Source organism: Colletotrichum navitas (assembly GCF_030913465.1).
Source record: "Colletotrichum navitas strain CBS 125086 chromosome Unknown LY79scaffold_90, whole genome shotgun sequence".
In the NCBI taxonomy this organism is placed as follows: domain Eukaryota; kingdom Fungi; phylum Ascomycota; class Sordariomycetes; order Glomerellales; family Glomerellaceae; genus Colletotrichum; species Colletotrichum navitas.
In genome coordinates this window covers 112,462-129,751 of record NW_026850636.1, presented here as the reverse complement: position 1 = coordinate 129,751, position 17,290 = coordinate 112,462, and the positions used below count along the sequence as shown (strand labels likewise).

The following is a 17,290-nucleotide window of genomic DNA, read 5'->3' as shown; positions in this document are numbered from 1 at the left end:
CGTTGTGATAGATGAGGTCTCCTCCTCCCAACAGCCGAAGCCACAGCCTCGCCTTTCTTTCGAACAAGCAAACAATGCTCCGTCTCTTTACATATTCTCCCTCGTTCTGAAACGGCTGGATGTTCGTCTTTGCCCTCTTGTTGCGCCAACCCGCGAAGCAGCTCATTCGACCTCTTTGCTTCCGACCCTCAACTTCGATATGGCATGACCTTTGCCTCAACTTTTGATTTGGCGCCTCGTTAATTACCATTCAACAGACCAGGTCCAATAAACGAGCATCGCAGTATCGCACACTGGCTCTGCTTCGAGCTGCGAGTGCTCACTGGGCCCAATGCATGTGCCCTCTGACTCTCATCGAATCCGGAGCCCTGAACTACTCGACCCAAACATGGTAACGCAAACAACGACTGCCCAACCGGCCCCAAAAACACCAAAGAAGCCTACCCAGAGCGAACTGGTCCACCGTGTCATCGACGAGCTCAACCGCGACTATAATCTCTCCGTCGAATTGCCGGATGTTACACTTACTCCCTCATCAACCCGGGCACGCGCCCAGCAGGATGCTGCTTTCGCCCGCAGCGAGGAAATAGTCCGCCAGATCCGTTATCATTGTTTTCAGACCTCTTTCATTGACAGGATCTTGGAAAACTTCCACATGGAAGCCCGTGCCGCTAGCCAACGATGGATCCGCCTATCTGACGACTACGAGCCTCTCTCGGATCCCGGTGTATCCCCCAAAGCCGAGTCTCCGGGAGAAGTTCTCAGGCTCCAGGAGATACTTATTAATATTCTGAGGAAGGCTCGACCTAAACAGCTGGAATCTATGACTTCCACTCGATCTCACCCAGGTCCGGCGGCCTATCCAGCCATTGGAGTCCCCAAGTCTAAGAGAAGATCCGAAGCGGATAACAAGGCAATTTCGCCGAAGAAGGCCAAGTCCAGTCTGTCTGAAGGGGTGATCAACACCCTAGACAATGTTCCCAGCCGCTCCCAATCGCCCCATCTCGACTTGTCCTCAGCAGCAAGGTTCAGTAAGCGCGTTCAATGGCCTTCCAGGCCCAGCAATGCGTCTTTTTCACGTGATGGCGTCTTTGCAAACACTTCCTTCTCGACATCTGCAAATACCAGCCGGACATCTATTTTCTCCGCGGCGAACGATTGCTTCCCGGGTACTCAAGAGACAATACCCACCCCAGTCGAACCGTCCTCGTCGGACTCGCAAGATCTATTCCCGGCAAGCTCCGGCCATCTTGATGCGCTTGACGTCTCATTCTCCGAGCACGACGCGGGAGCCTCGTCGAATGTTGCCACGAAACCTACCGAAGCTGAACCTGCTCCGTTGGGCAAGTCGCGTGACGTGGCAGTCCGCTCGGAAATCTCTGGTTTTGACGATCCCACTCTCTGTGAGGCTCTGTTTGCCCCCCTCAAGAGAACTGAACCAGTGGATCTCTTGTCTAGACTTGAAGCGTCTTGGCGTAAGTCTTCGGCACGTCAATGCTCTGGGTTAAGCCTCTATTGCCAAGGGCGGTGCTCAATGGTTCCAAAGCTGACCAGATAACAGCCAGATTCCCGTGCTGGCTGAACCGTGCCCCTTTCGCGGTTGCCTGGGAAGTCACCCGTATCGCAGTTCATTGCAACGTCGACTTGGGGGACGTCGACATGACCTATGACGAATCATGGATCAACTACAAGCAGCTCCGGAAGTCTCTCTTCGCCCACCCCCTTTTCGCTGGCAAGGCATTCCCAGAACAACCTTGCGCGGATGCCTGGAAGGCAGCAATGTCCGGCTTCAAAACCGTCCGCGGACAGCATGTGGTATTTTCGGCGGCCCTTGATCAAGCTCCAAACGAGAAGAAAGGCCAGGTATTCATATTGTCCATGATGCCAGTCTCGCTTGATCATGGCAGCCGTCTTCGTCGTCATTTTGGCTCAGATCGCTTCCTAGAACTCCTGGTCCCAGCTTCCAATTCCTGGACCGCACCCCTCAACAACCCTGAGGCCTCGCAGGAGGTTATCCGCTGGCTGTCTTCAAAGCTCCATTACTTTGCGGGTAGACATTGGCGGGCGTTCTTCTCAAGAGATGGCGGCTATAAAAAGCCACCGAAGAACCTATACCTTGGACCGGAGCCTCGACCCGTTTTCCGAGAGCGGATCAGCCTCTTTGCCGAGAATGGAAACAACTTTCACACCGTCAATACCCCTGGCGGGACATCGCCCAAAGATGGCACGCCCGAACTGAGAGTGAAGCTATCTACATGTCGCATGCTTGATTGGCTTCTACAGTTCGACAGAAATCAAGAACAGCCCTGCCTGAAGCTCTTCTCCCGTATACAGCTTGGTAAGAAACTGGTAAACCTCGAAACTTGTTCCACCAGGCTGATACCTCTCTAGGCCTCAGCAAAACAACACCAATAATTGTTCTTGGTCGCGATCAGATACGAATCCAAGACCAGGATATGTGCTCCCCAATTGGAAAGGTCATGAATGACGGTATTGGGCGTATGTCGCGTTCTCTAGCACGCAAGGCACGAGACGTTCTTGGCATTAGTGATATTCCCTCTGCCATACAAGGTCGCATCGGTCCTGCAAAGGGCATGTGGCTCATCGATATCTCCGACGACAAAGACGACCTCTGGTTGGAACTTTGGCCATCTCAGCGGAAGTGGAACTGTGACTTTGGTGACCCAGAGCACCGCACCTTTGAAGCACGTGCCCATGCAATGGAACCCAGGTCTGCCTGTCTCAACATCCAGTTTCTTCCGGTCCTTGAAGATCGCTCCATAAATAAGGAAGCGATGCGTGAGGCCGTTGGCAAAAGCCTTGTTGACGAGCTCAACCGCCAGCTCGAGGAACAGAAGAATGCCATGAAATACCCTCTGCAGTTTCGGCAATGGATCAGCCAAACATCCTCTACGCGGACACAGCGACTTGTACACGGCCATGTGCCTTATATGGGTGGTCTTCCCGAATCGAACGAGGAGATTATGAACAGTCTCATAGATGCCGGGTTTGAACCTCAGAAGCAGAGGTATCTCCAAGAACTGGCCTGGAATCTCAGGTACAGCTTGTGCGAGAGCCTGAAGAAGAAAATGAGCATCAAGGTATCCAACTCGGCATACTTTTTCATGGTCGTTGATTTCTGGAATGTGCTCGAGGAGGGCGAAGTCCATCTATGCTTTTCTTCCAAATTCCAGACCGACACCTTTTCGGACTCGATGCTCCATGGCTGCGACGTTCTCGTAGCTCGCTCCCCTGCACATTTTGTGAGCGATATACAAAGAGTGAAGGCCGTCTTCAAGCCAGAACTGCATACAATCAAAGATGTCATCGTTTTCTCCGCCAAGGGAAATGTGCCTCTTGCCGACAAACTCTCGGGCGGTGACTACGACGGAGACAGGGCTTGGGTTTGCTGGGAGCCGGCCATTGTGTCAAACTTTAAGAACGCAGATGTGCCGCCGATCCCAGACCTATCAGGCTATCTCAAGAAGGACACCACGGTATTTGCCGACCTTGGACGTGGAGCCAACTCGGATGCAGTCTTGGATATGATCAACCGCGGCATTACCTTCAGCATGCGTCCCTCTTACCTGGGAAGGGCGACCAAGTTCAAGGAAAGGCTGTGCTATCGCATCAACAGCGTCAACAACGACTATGCGCTTTGGCTGAGTGCTCTCCTCGGAAATCTCGTGGACCAAGCCAAGCAAGGTTTTGAGTTTAGCGTGGATGATTGGAATAGGTTTCGCCGCGAGCGGCTCGACGGCCAGAAGTTCCGCTACCTCGAGGACCCGGCATATTTTTTCGATAGTTGGTCGGGTGGCGGGAAGCCCACACACATTATCGACTATCTCAAGTTTTCGGTTGCCAAGCCGACAATCGATGCTGAGCTTGAGAAGTTCCACAAGGCAATGAACTCGAGCTCAGATCGACGTGAACTGAGATCTTTTAGTATGAGGAAGGATACAGAGGAAGAAGAGACGGCGGAGTTATGGGATCCAGATCTGACCAAGCCACATGAAGTCTTTGAGAAGCTCGCAGCAACACACCCCGGCCTAAAAAGGGTACTGAAGAACTTGACGGATGATCTGAAGGACCTCGAGAAAAAGTGGAACACAGCCGTTGCCTCAACCGCGGATAAAGAAGGCCTTCCGCGTCGCATCGCAGAAGTTTATGAGTCGTGGCGTGCCGTTCAGCCGAGGCCAGATGGAGTGCTTGATCCGACGATCGAGGCCCTTCTGCTGCAAGACTACCTGTGTGAGGAATTATCGCAATGGGCTCTGCTACGTGCGAGCATGGCATTCAAGAAATACTACAAACGCAAGCCGAAATTTGTATGGCGTATGGCGGGTATACAGCTCCAGTACATCAAGTCGATGACAACGGCGGGCCACGGCAGTATTCCCGTCGTCGTGACGCCAAGACTTTACGCTGCCTTGAAGCCAGATAACAAGTACATCACCCAGGTAGTCTCGAAGATGAGAGGTGAAGGGTCCGACTATCAGGGGCTTCACGATGATGACGAGAACAACTGGCAAGACTCGGAGGGCGAAGAGTAGCGTCGCCAACATACTTCACGACGGCGGTCATAAGAAGCACACGGGCTTCCGTGGCCGGTGCTAGCTTGTGTAGACTATCAACACGGCCCTGGGTTCTTGAAATGAAGAGGAGATTAGAGATAACTAGACGAGGTGGTGATGTTGAATGGGGAATATCGGGTCTGATTTGGAAGCGGATTAGCGGATACCCTCTGTCTCTTGATACATTTAGTAACATTTGAGCAAAGCTACATCTTCGTTCTCCAGAACATGGTCAAAAGGCGAGGCGTCTCTCGCCTTCCTGGTTCTCAACTGCTTGACACGTATGCTTTTCCGACTTTTGGTTTGCCTTGGCAAGGTGGTTACGGCCCACACATAAACGGTCACGAGACCGAAGCCATCCACCTTTATGGAAGATTTCCAGAGTCTTGGATCGAGGCACCAAGGCCAAAGACACTTCGATAATACCGTCATCCTTCCCAGATTTGACTCTGCCGCACGGTCGACGGATGTATGACATTGAGGTCTTTCCGAATTTGCATGTATAAAGACCCGTGGCGGAGCCTTCACCGCATGAACTTCTTTCTCCCTGGAGACTACCTAAGCAAGCCGTAAAAGAAGGCGAGAAAAGAGTGCTAAACAACAAGCAAAATGAAGAGCCAGTTGAGAAGCTCCCAGCCAACCACCCCTCGGCGCCAACATCAACCCCCCGAGTCAGCTGCGGGTCTGTCCCAGCGCCCCGATCTCCCGCTCCAGAGGACCACTACGATCCGGCGGCTCTGTCAAGACCCCTTACGATGCGATAAGGGGTCGGGGCTGCACTCACACCTGGTTCAGATCCCTCGGTCGGTCGCAGCCGGTCTCGACGTGATGAGGCAGAAGAAAACGCGGCCCGGGCAGACCGAGTCGAGGACCTTAAACGACAAGAGGACCAGGGCGGAGCCTGAACGGCAGCAGGCTTCAGACTTGCCTTTGGAAGAGGGATCCTCTGGCCCTTACGCCTCCATAACCGAAGACAGGTACAGCAGGCCTCGAGACAGATTGCGTCTTGGAGCTGAGAAAGGAGAAGAGCAGCGCTCTGCGTTGGGAACGAGCTCGGCGAGGCCCGCCGACCGACGGCGCTCAGGGCCCGAGCGGCAGCAGGTTTTGGACCAGGCTCTCTATGACTGCCAAATTGAAGAGGCATTCCGCGGGCTACTTGACAAGCTCGTCCGCTGGGAGATCTCGACAGTTGAGGACGCACAGGCCATGAAGGATGAGCTCGGCAAGATGGCCCTCACGCCCACTCCCGCTCCCCCGGCAGCCGAGGCCGAAGAAGAGAGATCGTTGGGGCCGGACGCCGTGGGCAACGAGATCCGTCCCGTCACGGAGGGGCTCGAGGAGTCAGATACTAAGGAGCAAGAGGCCAGGAAGGAGGCCGAGAGCCTAGCTTTCGAGGTTGTCGACACGTTGGACGCGGGAGACCCCGGCGACGAGTACGTGGTCTATGAAGTCGAGGACTGTCAGGGCAAGACACTGGAGGATGGCGCGGGCATGTGGTACGTTTCGTACAAGGAGGTCTCGGCGGATGTGGATGGTGAGTATGTTCTGCTCTAGAGGTCCCTCCCCAGGAGGAGATGAAAGATATAGGCAGGCATACGCGTTAGAGTGGTCGCCCCTGGCGAGATCGAAACAACCATGCCCATACAGCATGGCTGCTACAAAGGTGTTGCACGGTCTAATACTAGCCAACCATCAGGAGGGTACTTATATGCGACCTCCCTCCACCACGAGATGGAGGAGCTCATTTGCTTCATAACCATCTGGCCGAGCTGCTTTTCTGAGGGGTTTGCTGTTTGCGATTGATTGCGGCATCACCACGACCGGGTTCCTCTGGTTATCACGATGACGAGGGAGATGCCGCAAGAAATTCATTCGGGATTTGCCATCTGTTATTTAAATGCTGATTCGAAGGATACATATATATATATATAAACCCTATTGCAACCGGATAACTCATGAACTTTAGTACAGGATTTCCAAGGTGTATAGAGACAACCCTGGAGCACCCGGCTTTACCGTCTCACCATGCCCGTAATTGATTTGCTGTATATTGCGAGAGCGCGGTAAGAAACGCCTACCAGTGTACCCTATCAGCCAAACATGTTAGAGAGGCCAGTGAAGCTCTAAATGTGAATCCCTAGACCAGCATCACAATGTCTAGAGAAGGCCCCCTGATCCGGAAGACAACACAACGCCGTCCTTCCTACTGACGCAAACCCCAATCACGAAGGACCCCTGATCAGTTCGCCTTGCTCGGGTCTTGGAAAAAGATGACCTGGACCGTCACGTCGTCCCTGACGTTCCTGGACAAGGGGGCATACGCGAGCGCGGCGCCGGTGAAGAGGGACCTGCGCTTGCCGCCGAGGGCGTTCTTGATCAGGTGCACGGCGGCGTTATCAAGGTCCTCCACCACGAAGTGCTCGGGCGTGGCGGACCAGTTGGGCCAGCCGTCGGACGTGTCGAACGCGCTGGGGCTGGCGGGCGTGCGCGCCAGTTTGTCGCCGGGCGTCTTCTCGCCGGCCTTCTTGGCCGAGAGCCACTGCGCGACGCACTCGACGGCGTGCTCGGACGAGATGTGGTCCCACAGGCCGTCCGACGCGAGGATGACAAAGTCCGGGCCCTGGATCCTGGTCGTGGTCACGACGGGCGCGGCCGTCATGTACGGCGGGGTGGCGTACTTGGGGCGCGGGGAGGTGCCGAAGAAGTTCAGGTGGACGTGCTTGATGAAGTCCTCGGTCCACTTCCAGCGGTGGTCGCCAAAGGCGCGTGTCACGGCGATGCCGAGCAGGCGGCCGCTCTCCTTGTCGAGGATGCCGTCCTCGCCCGGGTGCTCCTTGGTGATGCGGTCGAACTCGTCCTGGTTGCGGCCGGTCTGGTCCTTGGAGAGCTCGAGGGCGGAGTAGGACGACGAGCCGGGCGCGGCGGAGCCCAGGACGGCGCGCGAGTCGCCGGTGCAGGCGACGCGGACGGTCGAGGTGGCCGGGTCGAAGATGGAGAGCAGGGCGCAGGAGCCGGCGATGGCCGGGGCGATGGCGGCCATCACCCTCGAGTCGGCGGGCTCGACGACGCCTGCTTTGAGGCCGTCGACGGCCTTGACGGCGTTGGTCATGATGAGGTCGTCGAGGTCGGTGAAGGCCTTGCCGACGGCGGCCTCGACCGCGGTGTCGTTGGCTCCGGGCTGCAGCTGGGCGATGGAGGATGACACGGCGGGGATGAGGGCGCTCTTGAGCAACAGCGAGGTTGCCCACCCGCTGGTTAGAGATTCAGTTGTCTTGTCCCGTCTGCGAAGCGAATCCGGGATGGAAGCGAGAGACTCACGCGTGACCGTCGTAGACGCCGTTGAAGAGGGTCTGGGAGCTCCCTACCCCCGGCGCGAGAGAACACGCCATGTAGTCCTCGACCGGATGGTTGCTGGCCACCCTCGCCGCGTGGACGTGGGCATCTTTGCCCGCGGCACTGAACGAACCCACAAACACGTCCTCGCGAAGCTTCGCATCGGCCTTGGCGAAGCTGCCCTCGTCAACCGGCGACTTGGCCAGCGCCTCGAGGTCGACGGGCCCGGGGCCGAGGCTGGGAATGACGGCGCTGGATTTGCCCTTCTTCCCGTCGCGGAGCAGGGATGAGATGGCCCATCCGCCAGCGCCGGAGAGGAGGAACACGCCAATGAGCTGGGGTGCGCGGAGAGAGGAGCCGCCGCCGCCGCTGCCGCCGCCGCTCGTGTAGGTACGCGACCAGCGAGGGGTCGAGGGGCGGCCGGCGGTTCGCGCGGGGATGCGGAGAGCGGCCCCGGCGTTGGGGCGACATGCACGCTGCAGCAGCATCATGTTAATGGCTGTTCGTTCCTTATGCAGTAGTGTTTTCGACGATCAGGCGGCACGTGTCCTTTACCTCGGGGAATATGTCAATGGATGCTGGGTAGGAGGTAGAATGGCAGACAGACAGAGCGAGAAGAAAAGAAGAAGATACAGATGAACGAGGACAGAAATGAGGCTTGCAAGACGGAGAGTGTAAGAAGATGAAGTTCAGGCGAGAAGGATTCGTTGCCGTGGCAGACGCTCGCGTATTCATCATCCCCTTGCTATCTCATTCTCACTCTCACTCTCATTCTCACTCTCATTCTCACTCAAGAAACCTAGCGGAGCACGGACTACGGATCTAGCGGCGCCTGTCAGCATTTTCACACAACCTTGACAAAATCTGACCGGTGAGAGAAGTAAGCCTGAAATTAGATAGACTCAGCCTCAATGATGACAGGGTTGATGGGAGAGCTAGAGGCTCTATTCATCTTACGGTGAGGGCTAAGCGCTGGTGCATGTGTCACGCGATCAGATGCCAATAAAGGTCGTTCACGCGTTAGTCCAACTCCGTCATGAAACATTGTGAGTGCGACATTTAAACTCACAATAATCGCGTCATTTTTCTATAGTGGCTGTTATATTTTCATACAGCTCACTGTGGTTATCCGGTTAATGTCGGGCCTTCAAGCCTGCGGTGCAAGTGCACCTCCCACGGAATGAAACCCCTTCACTCACTGCCGAGCTTTATCTCACCGTGGTCGCAAACCCTTCAAAGAGTAGAAGAGGAAAGTTCATCCCTCCGTGTTTGCACCTGGCTGGGTGAAAGTACCCAAGGGATCGCATCAACACGTGGCCAAGACGATTGATACCTAGGCAGCAACAGAGCTCGGCGCTTGGTGGGAGACGCTTCTCCGTTTGTGAAGAAGAACTGTATTGACAAATGGGAGTCGGTAAGAGCAAATTGGTACCAAGTATCACGATATCTATCCGGGCCATGCTCTACGAGTAGTACAACCGGCCTAGTCAACCCGTGTGAAGCTCTCTTTCACGACCGACCACAGAACCCGACTCACGCTGCTAGTAGCGCAACCCCGAGAGTTCAACCTCGCCGAGAACAAAACGAATAGAATTCATGCGCGGTTCCGCTCAAATCTTATCCACGTTGCCAATTCTCCATTTTATAGACCAGCCTCACCGACCGGGGTCGCCGACTTGTTAAAGCTCTTCATCGGCTTCAAGCCCCACCGCCCAAACATGGCGTTATCCTCATCCCAGCTGTTGCAGTCCGTCGTCAGCATCTTCTCTCCCGTGAAGATGGCGTTAGCGCCAGCCATGAAGCACATGGCCTGCTGCTCCTCCGACATGGTCTTGCGCCCCGCCGCGATGCGGATGATGGTGGCAGGCATGATGATGCGGGCGGCCGCGATGGTCCGGAGCATGCTAGAGAACTGGATCGGCGTCCGGTCGCCCAGCGGGGTCCCCTTGATCGGCACGAGGGCGTTGACGGGGAAGCTCTCCGGGTGCGACGGCAGCGTCGAAACGGTGTACAGCAGGCCGACGCGGTCCTCCGACGACTCGCCCAGTCCGAGGATGCCGCCGGAGCAGACGTTGATGCCGGCGTCGCGGACGTGGCCCAGCGTCTTGAGGCGCTCGTCGTAGCTGCGGGTCGAGATGACGGACGGGTAGAACTCGCGGCTGGTGTCGACGTTGTGGTTGTAGGCCGTCAGGCCGGCCTCCTTGAGCTCGCGCGCCTGGTGCTCGTCGATCATGCCGAGCGTGACGCAGACCTCCATGCCCATCCCGCGCACGCCGCTGACCATCTCCTTGATGTTCTTGAGGCTGTTCTTGCGGCCGCGCATGTCCCTCCACGCGGCGCCCATGCAGAACCGCGTGCTGCCGTTCTCCTTGGCCTTGCGCGCCGCCGCGAGGACGGACTCGACGCTCTCGACCTTCTTGGCCTTCAGGCCCGTGCCGTCCTGGTACCGGGTGGACTGGGCGCAGTAGGAGCAGTCCTCGGTGCAGCCGCCCGTCTTGATGTTCATGAGGGTGCAGAGCTGAACCTCGGCGGGGTTGTGGAATCGGCGGTGGACGGAGCTCTGGTCGGTGGGCTCGGGTCAGCCGTACTCGAGGTCATTCGCTTGGCGGCGGAAAGAGAACTCACAGCTTGGAAGGCCAGCTCCATCAAGGGCTGGTAATAGATGGCGGAGATCTCATCCTTCGTCCAATCGTGCCGGACGGTAGTCGCGCTGGCAGCCTTCTGCAGTATCTTTTTGGCTTCAATGGCCCGCTGCGCCGCGGCCAGTTCGGGGCCCTGCGCCGGCGGCGGAGGTGCGGGCGCGATGCCGACGGCTTTCGCGACGGAAGACATGCATGCTCGTGGCACCACCGGCAGCCGCCTGCGAGGGGTCTTTGAGCAAAGCGGGGGTCGTTCGACTTCTGCTCGACGAAGGCCGCGGAGAGCGGCGGCTCTGGCCATGGCTACGGCGTTGGCCTTCATACTTACTCGCAGCCCCAGCTTTCACTAGCACCTTGATGGTAGAGGGAAATCGACTTCTTCAATAGAACACCGACGCTCAAATCGTCTCAAAGAAAACCGCTGTTGTTCGTCTGTCTTTGGATGAACGACACTCGTCGGGGATGACTCCAGCCGTTAGCTTCGAGCTATCGAAAATGAGGGAGAGGGGTCAAGGGTTTTGAAGCTTTAGGGTTTCCGCCTCATCCCCTCGGGACCGGTCGATCGGGTTCCCCTACATGCTTCATGTACCTGATTCGGTCCGGTTGAAGCAGTAATTCGACTGAGGCAAGCGCGCCGCACTGTTCTACTGGTACCATCGGCTAGAGACGCATCTTAGTTTGGGCTAAGAGACCTCCTGCAGCCTCGGTTAAGCGGACGTGACCTTAGGATCTCCGGGGATTGGTGGAAATGCATCGGTGGAGTGGTTGAGAGGGAGAGGGCAGGGAGAGGCGGGAGGAGGTCAGCTTGAGAAGAAACATTACAAGAAGGCCGCCAACCCACATCTACTATGTAAACTATGATGGTTGCTAGGTGCAGATGCGACAATGTGGAGCTTAAGCTCTTTTCACTTGCAAATCCTTGGCTTTCGTTCCCAGCTCACAGAACCCCTCAACAAAACCCCGCCAAGGGTTCGGCGAGCTGCGAGCATGACTGAATGATTCAACACCCGGTGAAACTCTCGCTGACGCTCGAGGGTCAAGCTTCAGCAAAAGCGGATACTCCTACAATCTCGAAAACCCTCTCACCATCGGCTGCCACAGTAGCTTTGAAGGTGGTTCTTAGGAGGCCAAGAATAATAATAATAGAGACAGTTTACGTGCGTCGAAGTGGGGTCCGGATTGACATGACTTATAATAGGGGATCCCGCGAGGCCCATTTACCAATAACCCCGAAGAACTACTATTAACATGACGAGAAATCGATCGATCTTAGAGGTGACATTTACGTACAAGAAGAATCTTGTCAATGAATTTTTACCAGCTTTCTTTGGAATTCGAGAGAAGTCTCGAAAGTATTCTAAAGACGAAATATGCCTCCAGTAACTACATGGTCCAGGGAGGTTAGTCCCCTATCACGTGAAAGTTATATAGATCAATCTAGGATAATACTGTAATAACTATTGTCCAGTCCTACTCGTAGAAGTCCCCGCTCACATATTTCAGGTCTGTATCGCACGCGACCGTAACAACCACTTTCCCAGGACGAAGCTCCTTCGCCAGGGCGAGAGCAGCGACAACGTTGAGTCCCGTTGAAGTGCCAGCTAAGATGCCCTCCTCTTTCGCGAGTCTGCGACACATCTCGCGCGCCTCCTCTTCGGGGTACGCGCGGATCTCATCGTATAGTGTGCTGTCGAGCAGAGGTGGTATGAGCCCGGGTCCAATTCCTTCGATTCCATGAACGCCCCTTATCTCTTGGCTCAGGAGCGGTGCCGACGACGACTCCACAACCACGACTCGAGTACCGGGACGCACTGCCTTGAGCACCTTCGAAGTGCCCATGACCATACCAGCTCCTCCGGCGGCACCACAGAACGCGTCGATCCCCTGAGGCAGTTGTTCGACAAGCTCACCGCCGAGTTTCCCGTACCCCACGATGCAGTCCTTGTTGTTGAACTGGTCTGCGGCGTAATAAATCTCGTTTTCCTCCACGATTGTCTTGGCCCGTTTCACAATGGTAGCAGGGATGTCCGGCGTGATCTTGCCGTTGTGGCTGTGGACGTTCTCGACTTCGGCGCCAAACGCAGCCATGGTCCGCAGCATTTCCTTCACAAACGCGTCAGAGCAGACTGCGATGAACCTGTAACCCTTGAGGCTGCATACGAAAGCGAGGGACGACCCGGTGCTGCCGCCGGTGGCCTCGACGATTGTCGAACCCGGTTGGATTTCGCCCCGGCGTTCGGCTTCTTCGACGATTGCTTTCGCCAGACGGTCTTTATATCATCCGGTAGGGTTGAGGGGCTCGAGTTTGACGTACACACACACTAGCGCAATCTTCTGGAACTACGCGTCGGAGGCGCACGCACGGTGTGTTGCCTGTTGCGTCCAGAACTGTATCAACAGGGGCTGGGACGCGTTTCTCAGGCATGGTCTAAAATTGGGGGCGACAGCACTTTAAGGTTTGGGAAACGGAGGTAGTGGGAACGTAGCTATCGCTTTCGAGTCTCAAAGGCATCGTGGTCTTTATGGAATTTGCTGGACGAAGTAGGTCCATCTAGTTAGCTTAGTAGGTGCGGACAATAGATAGCCTGCGGTACAGTCAGAAACGATGCCTCTTGAAAGAGGGCTTGCGATACGGTCCCCTGGGCCAATGAGCGCCCTCCGCGACACGTTAGTCATGTCGTGTTGATGAAAGAAAACCAACAGGAAACGGATCACAGAAGCCGCAAAGACCAGGTTCGATTGTGGAGTTATCTGGACAAGCATGCTCATGCTGCACGTGTATTCGATGTCAAGGTAAGCAGACGTGTAAAAAAGCTTGTTGGTCTTTCGGGCTACGAGAGGGGAATTTCACCTTCGCCAGCATCAGACATGGTCCCCCGGAATTGGTTGGTGCTTTCAATTCACTGAAGCTAAACTAAGCAGACGTTTCTGTTTATCAAACCCATCTCGCCCTGTTCACGCTACTCACAGACTCTTGCTTATGGGACCGGGGGGTGCTCTGAACGCACCCGAGCTACGATTGTAAACAGCTCGTCTCAACTACGAGACTTGGATAATTTACTCCGAGAGCCACTTGATTCAATGCGCTCGGAACCTTTGGTCGTCATAAAGAGCCAGCGATTGGTTTATTCCGCCAGCCCAGAGCGACGAGGACCGACAATCAGCTATATGATAAGACGGCCGAAGATGAGAGGCATCAAAAGGGTCCGTGAGCCTTGGCTGTCAGGCCTCGTTCAAGTCGGTATCATAGCGTACAGTCAGGAATGCGGGATGAGCGAAAAGTCTGGAAGGCAGCTGTCCAACGGTTTCTGGAAACCGCTTCGAGCACCTGGGTGTAGTCGTTGCCGCCGTAGTTCTATATGACTGTCTTGTGCGCACGCTTCTTTGGACCATGTATTTTAGTTTCCTGAACGCTCCGTCTTAGGTTCAACTCCGTACCATCATCGAATTGTTGCGCAGTCTTACTAGTCCTTTTCCCAACATTCAACAAGAGCAACTGGATATCATAACATGGGCTCTCATGGCGAATACTCGGTCCCGCAAGAGGCAGAAGCCGTTTTCCAACACGGGATCCTGAGCAATCCGCTGATGAAAGATTTGCCAAGTGACCTCAAATTTCTCAGTCAACATGTCAAATTCGAGGGCTCGCCCAAGCCAAGTGTCCCGATCAACTGGAAATTCGCAGAGAGCATATCGGCCCTCAAGGCCCTCGAGGCGACAATGCTCAACCGTCTTCTGCAGAAGAAATACAAGGCCGAGCCGCTGGATGTCACCATCAACACGTAAGGACACCTCGAAACTCAAAGATTCCCTGCATGCGCAGGCGCGTGGACCCGTTTCCCCATCCTTGAAACCCTTCCAAGTCAAGTAAGAAGATGCTGACATAAAAAGTGACCACGCGAGCTTGTTCTACTTTTCACCTTTGCTGGCCCAACTCATCGGCAAAGATGGAAAATTCACGCCCATGGCGCTCATGAACTTCGTGCCAGAGGCAATGAAGATGTTCCCCGAAACAGACAAGCATAGAACCGCTGCGAGCCTCCACCGAGCCCTTGTCACCAACATGTACAAGACAAAAGACGGCAGATGCTACGAGGTCCATGGCGAGTCTTGACCACTCAGACTGCTTGAGACGCCCGGAATTGCTAACAGTGTTACGACGTAACAGGAGGCATAAATCCCGACCCCACCCTGAAGGCACTGGGCCTGCCCGAGGAAGGGCCGGAAGACGACAACTACGAGACTGTGTTCGAACGGATCCAGAATGTCGTTTCGCAAATGGACTCGAAAGACCTCGACGAGCTCTTGAACGGAAAGGCCAAACAAGCCGGCACAGTTGCCTGGTCGTCGGACGAGTACTTCGCCAGCGAGCACGGCCAAGCGAACAGCAAGGTCGGTCTCTTCGAGATCAAAAGAGACGAACAGTCGCCGCAGCCCGCCGCCTGGTGGCCCGAGAACGATAGCCTCCCGTCTTCCACGAAACGACCCCTTGCCGGTCTCAAGATCGTCGACCTCACCCGAATCATCGCCGCCCCCGTCGTCTCCCGCGGCCTCGCGGAGATGGGCGCGAGCGTCATGCGCGTCACATCGGCCAACATCACTGACATGTCCTCTCTGCACCCAGATCTCAACTGGGGCAAATGGAACTGCCACCTGGACCTGACGAAGGATGGGGACAAGGAGAAACTGAAGGCCCTGATTCGGGATGCCGATGTTGTAGTGGACGGATACAGGCCTGGTGTCATGGAAAAGCATGGCTTCAGTCGACAGGACATCTTCGACCTGGTCAAGGACCGTCAGCGCGGCATCATTCACCTCCGAGAAAATTGCTACGGCTGGCATGGACCCTGGCAGAAGCGAGGCGGATGGCAGCAGATCAGTGACGCCGTGAGCTCAAGGGTCCCACGTAACTGTGTTGATTTCACTAACATGTGGCGTGTTTAGTGTTGCGGTGTTTCACTGGCTTACGGAAAGGCCATGGGGCTCGACGAGGCGGTCACTCCTGTCTTTCCAAACTCGGACTACTGGTAGGCTCCCTGGATCTAGTTCATCCGGAAAGTTGAAGAAAAGCTAATTGAGGGGACAAAGCGCTGGAGTATGTGGCAGCACAGCTGTTCTCGACGCTTTGATGAGACGGGCCGAGCACGGTGGCAGCTACGGCGTTGACGTAAGTTTGCCATTTGTTGGACCTTGACATTCTAAGCCCGAAAGTATCCATCTCTCCGGAGTGTTTTCGCTAACGGTGCAGATCTCGCTCAACTACTATTCACAATGGCTCGTACGCTCATGCGGGACGTACCCCGAGCCGGTGTGGAAGGAAGTCTGGGAACGCCACGGGTGTCCCGTCTTTCGCCATTTCCACACCATGGCCCATACCGTCCCCATCATGTCGAAGCTCCTCCACGAGCACGACTCCAAGACCTTGTTCCAGCCGCACTTCTTCGAGATGCGAACGTCAAAGGCAGTGGGAGGCACGTTTTGGGTTGTGAAGCCTGTTTTACAGTTCCGCAACAACGCCGTCGAAATGGGTTACAATGTGGGCACGAGGGGCAACGGTGTCGATGAACCGATCTGGCCTACTAACCTAGCCGTAGAGGTGGTGAAGAGCTAGGCGGAGAGCACGTTCTGCTTGGAAAGGGGTTGTTGGTACGGGATTTTGTATGTGAAGCGAATTGGGCAGAAAGTTCTTCATTGCAACTGTTTTCCAGGAAACGTAATCAGACTAGTTAATTACTATGCATAGAAAGTTATCTCTCGTACTCTCCACCTAACAGGCTGTTGACGCCAATCACAACAAAACTAAGTGGTATCTATCTCCCGTTTTCAACACTTTTTAGACAGTGGCTAAGGAATTTCTACAAGCGTTCGGTTTCTGCTTGGCTATACAGGTTTACTTCTCTCATATGGCGTGTTCCATAATCTCACCTAGTATAGCGGACCATTCCAATTGATACAGGGTCTCCCTGTGGCCTATGAAACATAATATTGTGCAGCATCATGGAAAAGATGCCAGAATGTACGCAATGATTTCGATCTCGATCAATTCCATCCGTGTCCCCCCACAGACCCGTTAGTCTAGACAATTAGATACTTAGCCTTTGGGCACCATCCGGTCTTGGTCAAGGAGGATGTTCCAGGGGAGAGGGCGATGGTCGATGAACCTTTCGCTGCCAGCTCCCAACAACATACGAGTAAGCTCCTAACTGAAGTCAGTTAGGACGACGTCTAGGGAATTTAAATCGATGTTGCTGGTAGCTGAGAGTGCCATTTTTGTTTTAATCAAGGTTCACCTGGAGTCCGAATAGAGTATGTGACACTCATAGCCCTTCACCATACACGAAGAGCAACCCTGACCTTTTATAGTTAAAAGTTGCAAAATCTGAAATTGGACCTGACAACGGTCGATCTGGACCATAGACTTGGATCGTTGCATGACACGTCCGTCAGGAAACTAAGTGTCTGGATGTTCGAGCCGTCTTCGACTTCGGGCCTCTGGAAAGGCCCGATGGCCCATTACTAACCCTCAGACGCCGTATTGTTTCGTCCGCGGACGGCCGCTGACGTTCTTAGTTTGCTGTCTAGGCGCGCCTCCATATTCTCGAACCCAACCACATGGGCCTGTATAACAAGGAAAACACCGCGACTGCGATTGGTTCGCAGGGACGAGGATTTAAGCTGGCAAACGGGTCGAGTTCTGGGCTGATCACCAGCTCAGTCCAGCCCAGCAGCCAAAAACCCATTCAA

The 17,290-nt window shown here is 55.1% G+C and overlaps 6 protein-coding genes across 6 annotated transcripts; 3 read left to right on the top strand and 3 right to left on the bottom strand.

Moving 5' to 3' along the window:
* Positions 1 to 388: 388 nt before the first annotated feature.
* On the top strand, positions 389 to 4,553 carry LY79DRAFT_525581 (RNA-directed RNA polymerase; the record flags this gene model as incomplete). The annotated part of the gene is made up of 3 exons (XM_060555751.1): positions 389 to 1,475; positions 1,562 to 2,338; positions 2,392 to 4,553. 3 exons carry the CDS (start codon positions 389 to 391, stop codon positions 4,551 to 4,553), a joined length of 4,026 nt encoding a protein of 1,341 aa, XP_060409165.1.
* Positions 4,554 to 5,183: 630 nt separating this feature from the next.
* On the top strand, positions 5,184 to 6,128 carry LY79DRAFT_583593 (uncharacterized protein; the record flags this gene model as incomplete). Its single annotated transcript, XM_060560334.1, has 1 exon — positions 5,184 to 6,128. The coding sequence occupies one exon, from the start codon at positions 5,184 to 5,186 to the stop codon at positions 6,126 to 6,128; it is 945 nt and encodes a 314-aa protein (XP_060409164.1).
* A 301-nt stretch (positions 6,129 to 6,429) lies between these two features.
* Positions 6,430 to 8,350, bottom strand: LY79DRAFT_568401 (phosphatase 2C-like domain-containing protein). Its single transcript, XM_060558963.1, has 2 exons — positions 7,893 to 8,350; positions 6,430 to 7,825 (listed from the first exon to the last, which is right to left on the bottom strand). The coding sequence occupies exons 1-2, from the start codon at positions 7,961 to 7,963 to the stop codon at positions 6,814 to 6,816; spliced, it is 1,083 nt and encodes a 360-aa protein (XP_060409163.1). The 5' UTR covers positions 7,964 to 8,350; the 3' UTR covers positions 6,430 to 6,813.
* Positions 8,351 to 9,549: 1,199 nt separating this feature from the next.
* On the bottom strand, positions 9,550 to 10,847 carry LY79DRAFT_525627 (biotin synthase; the record flags this gene model as incomplete). The annotated part of the gene is made up of 2 exons (XM_060555755.1): positions 9,550 to 10,467; positions 10,533 to 10,847. 2 exons carry the CDS (start codon positions 10,845 to 10,847, stop codon positions 9,550 to 9,552), a joined length of 1,233 nt encoding a protein of 410 aa, XP_060409162.1.
* Positions 10,848 to 11,405: 558 nt separating this feature from the next.
* Positions 11,406 to 13,137, bottom strand: LY79DRAFT_568393 (tryptophan synthase beta subunit-like PLP-dependent enzyme). The gene is made up of 2 exons (XM_060558962.1): positions 12,050 to 13,137; positions 11,406 to 11,946 (listed from the first exon to the last, which is right to left on the bottom strand). Exons 1-2 carry the CDS (start codon positions 12,644 to 12,646, stop codon positions 11,764 to 11,766), a joined length of 780 nt encoding a protein of 259 aa, XP_060409161.1. The 5' UTR covers positions 12,647 to 13,137; the 3' UTR covers positions 11,406 to 11,763.
* A 919-nt stretch (positions 13,138 to 14,056) lies between these two features.
* LY79DRAFT_525604 (CoA-transferase family III domain-containing protein) lies at positions 14,057 to 16,157 on the top strand (the record flags this gene model as incomplete). Its single annotated transcript, XM_060555753.1, has 6 exons — positions 14,057 to 14,328; positions 14,438 to 14,642; positions 14,699 to 15,433; positions 15,491 to 15,573; positions 15,635 to 15,713; positions 15,795 to 16,157. The coding sequence occupies 6 exons, from the start codon at positions 14,057 to 14,059 to the stop codon at positions 16,155 to 16,157; spliced, it is 1,737 nt and encodes a 578-aa protein (XP_060409160.1).
* Between the last annotated feature and the right edge of the window lie 1,133 nt (positions 16,158 to 17,290).